Source organism: Mandrillus leucophaeus, unplaced genomic scaffold, assembly GCF_000951045.1.
Source record: "Mandrillus leucophaeus isolate KB7577 unplaced genomic scaffold, Mleu.le_1.0 Scaffold268, whole genome shotgun sequence".
NCBI lineage: Eukaryota > Metazoa > Chordata > Mammalia > Primates > Cercopithecidae > Mandrillus > Mandrillus leucophaeus.
In genome coordinates, this window is record NW_012102787.1 from 1,312,507 (window position 1) to 1,324,601 (window position 12,095).

Sequence of the window (12,095 nt, forward strand, 5' to 3'; positions counted from 1 at the left end):
CTTAGTGATCTGTACATATTTTCCATTTCTTTATAATGTTCGAAGTTTTTTTTGAGACAGAGTTTTACTCTTGTCGCCCAGGCTGGAGTGCAATGGCATGATCTTGGCTCACTGTAACCTCCGTCTCAGGCTCAAGTGATTCTCCTGCCTCAGCCTCCTGAGTAGCTGGGATTACAGGCATGCACCACCACACCCAGCTAATTTTGTGTTTTTAGTAGAGACGGAGTTTTACCATGTTGGCCAGGCAGGTCTTGAACTCCTTACCTAAAGTGATCCTCCCACCTCAGCCTCCCAAAGTGCTGGGATTTCAGGTGTGAGCCACTGTGCCTGGCCTTGTTCAAAGTTTTAATAATATTTTTTATTTCCATGGCATTGGTTATATAATATAATGTCCCCTCTTGTGTTGCCCAGGCTTGAGTGCAGTGGTGTGATCTCACCTCACTGCAACCTCCCTTTCCCGGGTTCAGGCGATTCTCCTGCTTCAACGTCCCAAATAGCTGGAATTACAGGCATGCGCCACCACCACGCCCGGCTAATTCTGTGTTTTTAGTATAGATGGGTTTCACCATATTGGTCCAGCTGTCTAGAACTCCTGACCTCAGGTGATCCACCCACCTCAGCCTCCCAAAGTGCTGGAATTACAGGTGTGAGCCACCACACCCAGTCCCGTCTTTTATTTCTGATTTTAGTTCATTCGAATCTTTTTTATCTTAGTTAATCTAGCAAAGGGTTTGCAGTTCATTTACTTATTTTGAGACAAGGTCTTGCTCTGTCATCCAGGCTGGAATGCAGTGGCACCTTCATAGTTCATTGTAACCTTGAACCTGGCAAATGATCTTCCAGCTTCAGGCTCCTGAATAGGCTTCAGGCTCCACTATACCCCACTAATTTTTTTTTTATTTTTCGTAGGAATGAGGTCTCACTATGTTGCCCAGGCTTGTCCTCTTCATTCATTAAGGTGTAACTTAAGCATCTCTTCTTGATTCTCCCCAGATTCAGTTGACTCTTGTGTGTGTATGTCTCTTAGTGTTTCTAAAAGTGGCTGTCTTCCTTACTAGGCAGCAAACTCCTCAAGAAAAGTATCTCTTTGGTTTTGAATCCCAGTTGTTAACACGGTATTTGGCTCATAGAACTGAATAAATGTTTGTTGGAAATGAGTGCCTTTTCGGTTGTAAACACTTTAAGTACCCCCTACTTTTGTAGGTAATTACTTTAGATTTTTGTATCCTCTTAGTCAGAATTATCTCATGCTGTTGTCCTGGTTCCTGAAATTGAACAGGATACAATTTTAGGACTAGATAGCTTCAGCATTCATTCCCCTGCTTTCTCAGACCTTTGGGAGTTCTGTTCTGTGGTTTGGTCAGAGTAGAGAGATGTGTTCTATGATATTCCCAGCAATCAATGAAAATATAGATACTCCTTGTTGAAAATAGCTTAAGTTGAAAATGCATTTAATACTCTGATAAACTATTAAAAAGCAGAAAAATTAAGTCCAACCATTGTTAAGTTGGGGATGTCTGTATTCTTTGTGTTTGAAGGTTTGCCCTGAGGTATTTCAAGGACACGTCCCCAGTCTTTCAAAGACTATTCCTGGAGAGTTCAGATGCTAATCCAGTCCGCTATGGACGTAGGAGGATGAAGCTCCGGGACCTAATGGAAGCAGCCTACAAGTTTCTGCAGCAGGAGCAGTCTGTGTTCCGGGAGCTCTGGGACTGGAGTGTGTGTGTCCCTCTCCTCAGAAGCCATGACACCTTGGTTCGCTGGTGCGTAGCTGTTTTTTTTGCACTTCTAGTGTGGGGATGGTACAGGGCATGTGTGGAGTTGTGTGTGTCTCGAGGGAAAGGAAACCATTTAAACTTCGTTAATTTTGTTCTTGTGGCTTTTGGGGTTTTACTTTCTTTAATCATGTGTCATTGCAGAGGAAAATGAGATGATATGAATGGAGTCTCACCTTTTTCATGTTCCATCAAGTAAATCCATTGTGCCTGATTTGTATTTTCTCTTGTTAATTGTGTTATAATAATGGAGATTTCCTTTTCTAGTGTTCAGTTGGCTAGTGAATTTTATTCTTTATAATTAACTGTAGAAAAACTGAATTTACATACTTTCTTTTTCCCTAGGTATACAGCCAATTGTCTTGCTTTGGTCACCTGTATGAATGAAGAGCACAAGTTATCATTTCTTAAGAAGATATTTAATAGTGATGAATTGATCCATTTCAGGTTGAGGTAAGCAGGAACCTTCATGGAGGTATTGCTATAGCATTTCTTTATTTTTTATTTTTTGTTTTTTCTTGGGGCGACAGGCCAGAGGTGACTGCAGGTCTTGCTGTCGCACTTCTGAGTGATAAGGTAATTGACGAGACTCTCCTTTCTCTTAGGTTGTTAGAAGAGGCCCAGTTGCAGGATTTGGAGAAGGCCTTGGTTTTGGCCAATCCAGAAGCCTCCCTTTGGTGTAAGGAGAAGGAGCTGCAGTACTTACAGGGACACCTTGTTTCATCTGACCTCTCCCCTAGGGTGACAGCTGTTTGTGGTGTGGTACTGCCTGGGCAGCCGCCAGCCTCTGGAGAGCTGGTATGTTGGTATCAGTAGGGGGTATGTCCCCTTCCTCCTACTAAACACTGAGCGTGCTCTGTCTTTGGCTGGGCTCTATGTACCAGGTGTGAGCTAAATTAATTTGTTAAATTGCTACTCCATTTTTGGAAGTATTCAGGGAGAAATTAAAAAGAAATTAATCTTGGGCTTTTCCCCTGATATTCCCACTGTTCCTGTTTTTATTTTTTGTTAATTTTTTAAATTATAGAGACGGGGTCTCACTATGTTGTCTGTGCCAGTCTGGAACCCCTGGCCTCAAGGAATCATGCCACCTCAGCCTCCCAAAGTGTTGGGATTACAGGCATGAGCCACTGCACTCAGCCTGTCCCTGTTTAATATGACATTAGAAACTAATGGTGCCTATGTGATGCCTTTAACTTGAGCAGAGCTTATCCGTATATTTTCTTGTTTGCTTACTGCAAAAACTGTGAAGTTCTGTAGCACGTTAGGATCCTATGTTGATGTAATTCAAAGGCAGAATTACTTGCTGGAGACCTTTGGTCTGCTCTGTGGCAAAGACAGGCCTAGGTCTAGAGATAACTCCCAGCAGCCTCTTCTTTCAGAACTATCTCATTGTGTGAGAGTCCAGTAGCTAGTGAACTAGCCATATGCAACAAACTTCTTTCCACGAATGGCTTGAGACCAGAGACCATACTTGAACAGGCTTATAGATCATAAATCTGGCACTATTGGGAACCAGTCTCTTTTTTCCATAGCAGTCTTCAGTCAGTTGTCACTTTGTCTGATGGTCTGGAGTGCAAGTGCAGTGGCATAACCTCGGCTCACTGCAACCTGCACCTCCCAGGTTCAAGTGATTCTTCTGCCTCAGCCTCCCGAGTAGCTGGGATTACTGGTGCCCCCCACCACGCCTGGCTAATTTTTTGTATTTTTAGTTGAGACAGAATTTCACTCTGTTGGCCAGCCTGGTCTCGAACGCCTGACCTGGTGATCCACCTGCCTCAGACTGCCAAAGTGCTGAGATTACAGGTGTGAGCCACTGCGCCCAGCGCACCCACTTTTCTTCTTGGAATAAGTTCTGGGTCATTTCTTGAAGCATCAGTTGGGTTCTGGTCAGTAGTATTAAAAAAAAATAGTGTAATATACATATAGGAAAATGCACATTGTCATAAGTGTAGTCAGTGATTATTCATAAACTTCATATAAATAATACCAAACACCCAGTACTTCCAAAGCTCTTTGTGTTTTTTTCTAGTTGTGAAGACCTGTCCCCTTCCCCACTCCCTCTTTATCCTGTAACCAGTATCCCAACCTAGATTCTGTTTAGGGCATTAGGATTTTAACATAGGGAAGGATTCTGGTTAGAATGGCCCTGCTGTTGGTTAGCATTGGGGACCCTGAGGCCGAAGTGCAGGGTAGAGTTGTGCCTGCCTGCTAAATTTTTGAGAGGGACAGCCCTGAGGAAAGTTCAAGAGCTTCCAGCTCTGAATTTCTTTTAGTCCTCACGTGTTTTTAGGTAACCAGCTATATTTGAGAACTTACTACCCCTTAAAAGTTATAAATCATTCCCCTTTTCTCCCTATGTATATTGGATGCATTGTTATTATTTAAAAAGTATAAAAATTTTGATACAACATTTACCATGTTAACATTTTTAACTTTACACATTAGTTCACATTGTTATTTAACCAGTCTCTAGAAAAATTTTTTAGTTTTTTGAGATGGGGTCTCACTCTGTTGCCCAGGCTGGAATGCAGTGCTGTGATTGTAGCTCACTGTAACTTCAAACTCCTAGGCTCAAGGGGTCCTCCCACCTCAGCCTCCTGAGTAGCTGGGACTACAGGTGTGTGCCAGCATGCCTGGCTAATTTTTAAATTTTTTGTAGCGACAGTGTCTCACTATGTTGTCCAGACTAGTCTTGAACTCCTAGTCTCAAGCCATCCTCCCTCCTCAGCCTCCCAAAGTGCTGGAATTACAGGTGTAAGCCAGCCACCACATCTGACTGAGAATGTTTTCGTCTTGCAAAGCTGAAATTCTTTCTCATTAAACTTACTGGGTGCATTTTAATATTCTTTTTTACTTTTTGTTACAGAAAATGTCACACATATTCCAAAGTAGAAAGAATGGTATAGTGAATACCCGCGGACCCGATGGACCTGGGTATTCAATAATTACCAGTTACCTTTCATTTATATTTTTGCATGACTTCCTCACATTATGTTACTTAGAAGCAAATACCAGGCATCATACTATTTTATATGAAAATATTTCAGTTATATACTGAATATATATATATAGATATATATATACACATAGATATATATCTGTCTCTCTCTAAAGGAAACAAACTTAAAAAATAACCCTGGTACTGTTGTTATACCTAAAAAAAAAAAAAAAAAAAAAAAAAAAAAATTATAAGATATCCTCTCAGTGTCTGTATTTCCCTGATTGTCTCCTAAATGTATTGTGTGTATTTGTGATCTCAGATGGGAAATCCTAGAATATGGAGAAAGAAAGAAAAGAAAAATCCAATAGTAATAGATGAAGTTTGCACTTCCCCACCTTTGTGCATCAGCTTTTTTGGCTACTTAAACTTTGGAAGACTTTCTTACATTTGCCAACAAATTCTGCTTCCCTACTTCCCACGGCATCCCTTACCCCCAATAAAATGGAAAGGAAAAAAAAATCAGATCCTTGCTTTATTTTTATTTTTCTTTTTTTGTTTTTTTTTGAGACTGAGTTTCGCTTTTGTTGCCCAGCTGGAGTGCAGTGGCACGATCTTGGCCTTCTGCAACCTCTGCCTTCTGGGTTCAAGCGATTCTCCAGCCTCAGCTTCCCGAGTAGCTGGGATTACAGGCATATGCCACCACGTCCAGCTAATGTTTTTGTATTTTTAGTAGAGACGGGGTTTCATCACGTTGGCCAGGCTGATCTCGAACTCCTGACTTCAGGTGATCCACTTGCCTTGGCTTCACAAAGTACTGGGATTATAGGCGTGAGCTACTACACCTGGCCCCTTGCTTTATTTTTAAAAATAAAAATTTGTTTATTTTTAGAGTCAGGGTCTCTTTGTGTCACCCAGGCTGGAGTGCAGTGGTGTGATCATGGCTTACTATCCTTGAACTCCTGGGATGAAATGATACTACCACCTCAGCACTTCAGTAGCTGAGACTGGGCATGGGCCACCATGCCGAAGAGATCTTTAGATGACATACCTGTTGTTATTATAGTTTTGATACTACTAATTTGCTTACAGAGGTTTGTGTAAGGTTAGTAGAAGGCTTACTGTAGAAATTAACTTGTGTTCCTTGGGGAAAGAACTCTTCTTGACATGGCTTTTGTCTTGCCCCTTTAGGGTGGTAATAGGAGTTCTTCACGTGAACAGGAGCTGGCACTTAGGTCTTATGTGCTGGTTGAGTCTGTCTGCAAAAATCTTCAGACCCTGGCTATGGCGGTTGCTTCTCAGAATGCTGTGTTGTTGGAAGGACCAATAGGATGCGGCAAAACTTCCTTAGTTGAATATTTAGCTGCAATGACAGGTAGAACGAAGCCTCCTCAGCTTCTCAAAGTCCAGCTTGGAGATCAGACTGACAGTAAGGTAATAAGGAAATGTTAAGTTTTGGTGGCTTGTCATGCTTGTAAATATTTGCATTAAAATATTGCTTTTACTAAGGGAATATAAGAATAGTTATTGGTCTTGCTTATAACTGTTGGGGCCAACCTACATAAACCTCAAGTGCCTACCTACTTATACCTACATATAGAAGATTAACAGTTAATCAAAGGATGTAGCATTGCCACTACAGGTATGGTTTTTCAGTAATAACTTTATCTTCTTTCTGCAGATGCTTTTGGGGATGTATCGTTGCACAGATGTTCCTGGAGAGTTTGTGTGGCAGCCTGGCACCCTGACACAGGCAGCCACAATGGGCCACTGGATCCTTCTGGAGGATATTGACTATGCCCCCTTAGACGTGGTATGTCGTCTCAGGAAATTCATTGTCCCTTAATGTATTTTCCTGTCTTGGAAAAGCATTTTGTTAATAGTGATTCTGGTTGATGATTTAAACAGAAATGTATTTGATTAGACATACTATGTTGCAGGTACTTCATGGTTACTTACCTGATCTGATTTGTGGTCCTGAATTACTTGACTGGTTTCTTTTTTGATAGAGAATCTATAAAATTTTGGTTGTGCTGTTTCCTATAGTAGTTGAATATGTGACCAGTTTCACAGTAGTATTTTGCTCCTCTAATTGAATATGAGATCAACTTTTTCCAAGAATAGGTCTGGTTTGGAACATCTCAGCCATGTTACAGGTACATTGAGAACTTTCAGATCCTGCTTCTTAGCTGTGGTAGCTGCAGAGCAGTGGGCTGAGGACAAGTGAAGGATGAGATGATGTAATAAGACTGTGCTTGCCTTTGTTTCATTAAGAAAAATATGCTGGATGTATTTTTTGGTTTGTAAAAAGACCACTTCTACATGTATGAAATTAGCCATTGAGACAATCCATGAGGCCTTTGTATTCTGAAAAGTGACAAAAAATGTATTGCAAGATGAAATACTCTTCCTTTGGACAGATTTTTCCTGAGATTGGTTTTACTTTTCTTTTCTTTTTTTTTTTTCTGAGACGGAGTCTCGCTCTGTCACCCACGCTGGAGTGCAGTGGTGCGATCTCCACTCACTGCAAGCTCTGCCTCCCGGGTTCACACCATTCTCCTGCCTCAGCCTCCCATGTAGCTGGGACTACAGGCACCTGCCACTGCGCCCGGCTAATTTTTGTATTTTTAGTAGAGACAGGGTTTCACCGTGTTAGCCAGGATGGTCTCGATCTCCTGACATCATGATCCACCCGTCTCGGCCTCCCAAAGTGCTGGGATTACAGGTGTGAGCCACCATGCTCGGCCAATTTTTATTTTTGTCTTTTGAGACAGAGTCTCTCTCTGTCACCCAGGTTGGAATGCAGTGGTGTGACCTTGGCTCATTGCAACCTCTGTGTCCTGGGTTCAAGTGATTCTCGTGCCTCAGCCTCCCAAGTGGCTGGGTTTACAGGCACACACCATCACGCCTGGCTAATTTTTGTATTTTTTGGTAGCGATGGGGTTCCACCATGTTGGCCAGGCTGGTTTCCATCTCCTGACCTCAAGTGATCTGCTGCCTCTGCCTCTCAGAGTGCTGGGATTACACTGCGTCAGGCTGTCAGTAGGTTTATGGATGTCTGTGCACATTGTGCAGATTTTTCAGATGCTCTTACTGTTTTGTTTTTTCCAGAACTTCTCGGCTCATAGATGACCCATTATCATTTTAAAGTAGCTTTTACAGACCTCATTCAGGATAATTTTCTTTAGATTCAAGTTTTGGAGTATGTTGGAGTTGCTCTTATATTATTTTGGGCTTCTCTTTCAGCTCCTAGCCATGTATAAAATAATGATGCTTAAAAAAATTATGTCTGATATTTTAGAACCCTCTTCTTTGCCTCTCTGCTCTTCTCACCTTTTTTTCTTTTCTTTTGAAACTTCTATAAACTCACAACTCCTGGATCCATATGTCTAGTCTACACTTTGTTTTTTTTTGTTGTCGTTATTTAGTTTTTATTTCATAACCATAAACCTAACTCTGCTATCCAATGAGATGTAGAGGGGAATAAGAAAATATGGAACCCAGAGAACTGCGGTGAGAGCACAAAAATTATAGCCTGCTGCAAGCAAATGGAGTGGAGGGTGCTCTTGTAGGCTATAGAAGGAATGGTTAAGAGAAGACACAATTTTTTTTTTTTTTGAGATGGAATCTCGTTGGAGTGCAGTGGCGCGATCTCAGCTTACCACAGCCTCTGCCTCCCGGGCTCAGGCTTCAGCCTCCCAAGTAGCTGGGACTACAGGTGTGTGCTGCCACACCCAGTTAATTTTTGTATTTTTAGTAGAGATGGGGTTTCATCTGTTGGCCAGGCTGGTCTTGAATGCTGTACCCGAGGTGATCTGCCCACCTCAGCCTCCCAGAGTGCTGGCATTACAGGCATGAGCCACCGCACCTGGCCCCACAGGTTAAATTTGTTAATTGTCCCAGTCAGCAGTGGTGATCTTCTTGTTGGTCTTGCTATTCCTGGACCCAAAACGCTCGAAGGCCTCCACAATATTCATGCCTTGTTTCACCTTGCTGAAGACCACATGCTTACTATCCAACCACACAGTCTTGACTCTGCAGATGAAAGACTAGGAACCATTTGTGTAGGTTCCAGCATTTGCCATGGACAAGATGCCAGGATCTTTGTGCTTCAGGATGAAGTTCTTATAATGAAATTTTCCCCTGTAGATGGACTTGGGGCAGGTGCCATTATGGGGTGTGACATCACCACCCTGACACTTAAACCCTGGACTAATTCTGTGAAAGCAGGAACCCTTATAACCAAATCCTTTCTCTCCATTGCTTAGCATGAAAGTTCTTGCTGTGTTTCAAAACTTGTCTGCAAACAGCTCGAAGGAAATGTGGCCCAAGGGCTCATCCTCATGGTGATATTGAAGAACATAGTGGGGTGGACTGTGTCTAGTGGCAGGGGGGCCCCAGGGGTGGCAGTGTCTGCAAAGTGGGCTAGTCCACATTCTTTTTTTTTTTTTTTTTGAGACGGAGTCTCGCTCTGTTGCCCAGGCTGGAGTGCAGTGGTGCGATCTCGGCTCACTGCAAGCTCCGCCTCCCAGGTTCACGCCATTCTCCTGCCTCAGCCTCCCGAGTAGCTGGGACCACAGGTGCCCGCCACCACACCCGGCTAATTTTTTGTATTTTTAGTAGAGACGGGGTTTCACCATGTTAGCCAGGATGGTCTCGATCTCCTGACCTTGTGATCTGCCCGCCTCAGCCTCCCAAAGTGCTGGGATTACAGGCGTGAGCCACTGTGCCCGGCTAGTCCACATTCTTAAAAAAAATCTCTACTTGCATGTCCATTGCCAGCACAAGTTCAAGATGTCCAAATTGGACTTTTTTTTTTTTTTTTTTTTAAAGAATTGCCTTTTCTCAAGCACAAAGAAAGGAAACCAGAAACAAAATGTATTATGGCAAAAAAATAAAAATAAATTGTTAGGGTCAAAACCCACTTTGCTGGCTGGGCGCGGTGGCTCACGCCTGTAATCCCAGCACTTTGGAAGGCTGAGGTGGGCTGATCACTTGAGGTCAGGAGTTTGAGACCAGCCTGGTCAACATGGTGAAACCTTGTCTCTACCAAAAAAAGAAAAAAAATACAAATATTCACCAGGCATGGTGGCACATGCTTGTAATCCCAGCTACTTGGGAGGCTGAGGTGGGAGGATTGCTTGAACCCGAGAGTCAGAGGTTGCAGCGAGCTGAGATCACACCACTGCACTTCAGCCTGGGCCACAGAGTGAGACTCCATCTCAAGACAAACAAAAACCCCACCACTTTGTAGTGGGCAAAAGAAAACGAAGGGAACACCTTTTCTTCCACAAGTTACCACTCTAAACCCTAGACACCTCTTCCTCCTCTCTCGTTCAGTTGGTCTCCGTATCGTTTATTGCCTTTTCCTTACCTCTTTATTTGTTCTTATCCCATTGTCTTAGTACTGGCTTATTTTAACTACCTATTTGTCTTGCCTTTGTTATCTGAATAGTGTCTTTTTTGACCGTTTTTCCTCCAGGCTAGCTCCTTTCCAAATTGCTACGCAGTTGATTTTCTAAAATAAAAAATGAAATTATTTCTTTTCTTTTCAGCCTAAAAGCCTCTCGATAACACTTATGCAAAAGTTCAAAGCCCTTAGCTCAGCACAGGAAGCCTTTTATTATTTATCTCTAAGACTTACATCTTTCTGCTGCTTCTTATGCACATTCTACCCTAAACAAAACAGAATTCTTGTGCCATGACTTTTAGGCTTATCAATTTTTAAAAAATGCACGTGCATACTCCTGCCTGCAGTGTACGTACCATTTCTCTTTCACCAAACCTGGTTAATTTCTGCTCATTCTTGTTTAAAGATTCAGCAAATGTCACTACCTCTGGGAAGACTTCACTGCCCTGCTTCTAAATCATTCTGTTCTGATTCAGAACCCCCTCTTATCTTTATATATGACTTTGTATACTCCTGGGGTACACTGATTGTGCTGTGTGGGAATTTGCATGCCTTCCCTCTCCCATCAGCCTCTAGGCTCTGAAGCCTTGGTCCTGTCTGTATTCTTATGTCTTCTTGTGTCTTGCTTGGCTGTGATCCACAGGAGGCACTCGAGAATGTCGAGTGTATAAATTGTGCTGGAGTGTAGGTGAGTCAGACGTTCCCGCTTGCATATTGACTCCAGTTTGGACTATGAGAGCTGAAGTTTCCTCTAAGGGTCTGTCTGTCATTTTGAGAGAGGGTTGTTTTGTTTTGATTACTTCTGTCTTAATAGCTTTACTTTATCAGTGCGGTTATCTGATTTAGGTTTCTGTGCTGATCCCTCTCTTGGAGAATGGAGATCTCTTGATTCCTGGCCAAGGTGACTGTCTGAAAGTGGCACCTGGATTTCAGTTTTTTGCAACCAGGAGGTATGTACTAGTAACCTTTCTGTTTTCACTCTGGAGCCACTTACTCATAAGTCTGCATGCTGAGCCAGAAGTCTGCTGAGCCAGAAGTCCTGTAATAGAGTTCTTTGGGTCTACTTCGAGCAAGGTTAGTTGGAAGTGGTAACAGGTCTAACCTTCTCATTCCTGATTATTTTTAATGAAGATAATTCGTAAACTAAGAGGTTCCCCCCGGCCACTTAAAAATAAGTAACCATTTTAAAACACTTCACCTTATTTCATGTTTTAAAAAATAATCAGAGGTGAGGTTATTGTCAGATAGCCCAGGTTTTGAGTCCTGACACTGGTACTTAGTACCTATGTATACCTTGTCTGGTTATGATGGGGTTAATAATGCCATCTTCAAATGGTGCCTGTAAAGAATAAGTGAAATGACTCCTACTAAAGACCTGTCACATTAAATGCCCAGTTAATGGCTAGCCATGATGGTGATAATGATAGGTAGATTTCAGGCAATTGAAAAATTAATTGGCTATAAGCATGAACAAAGGCAAGAAAACCGAGCATGCTTAGTATATATTCCTGCCTACATTTTAAAATTACCTTAAGGCAGTAGTTTATTTCTTACTGCTAGTCTCTACCTGCACAGCTTCTTCAGTGTCTTTAAATGCCCATGAGTGAAACTAACATCATTCTATAGTTAATTGATTATATTAGTGTTTACCTCAGTTAAACATTCACTTCTATATGGAGTGTGGAGCTAACCCAATATTACTCAAGGAATACTTTCCTAGACCCAATAACTCTTTTTTTTTCTTGAAATGGGGTCTTACTGTGTTGCCCAAGCTGTTCTTGAACTTCAGTGCTCAGGTAGTCTTCCCAGCACAGCCTCACAAGTAGCTGAAACTACAGGCACATGCCTCTGTGCCCAGCTAACCCTGTTACTTTTTTTTTTTTTTTTTTTTTTTTTTTTTGAGATGGAGTCTTGTTCTGTCGCCCAGGCTGGAGTGCAGTGGTGTGATCTTGGCTCACCACAATCTCTG

General features: G+C 42.3%; 1 protein-coding gene across 1 annotated transcript in view; it reads left to right on the forward strand.

Moving 5' to 3' along the window:
- The window catches only part of MDN1 (MDN1, midasin homolog (yeast)), a 199,369-nt gene that overhangs the window by 23,999 nt on the left and 163,275 nt on the right, over positions 1 to 12,095 (forward strand). Inside the window, exons 3-8 of the mRNA XM_011984463.1 lie at positions 1,539 to 1,763; positions 2,121 to 2,228; positions 2,381 to 2,573; positions 5,908 to 6,150; positions 6,398 to 6,529; positions 10,973 to 11,076. Of these exons, the coding sequence (XP_011839853.1) occupies positions 1,539 to 1,763; positions 2,121 to 2,228; positions 2,381 to 2,573; positions 5,908 to 6,150; positions 6,398 to 6,529; positions 10,973 to 11,076 (1,005 nt within the window). The remainder of the gene's footprint in view (positions 1 to 1,538; positions 1,764 to 2,120; positions 2,229 to 2,380; positions 2,574 to 5,907; positions 6,151 to 6,397; positions 6,530 to 10,972; positions 11,077 to 12,095) is intronic.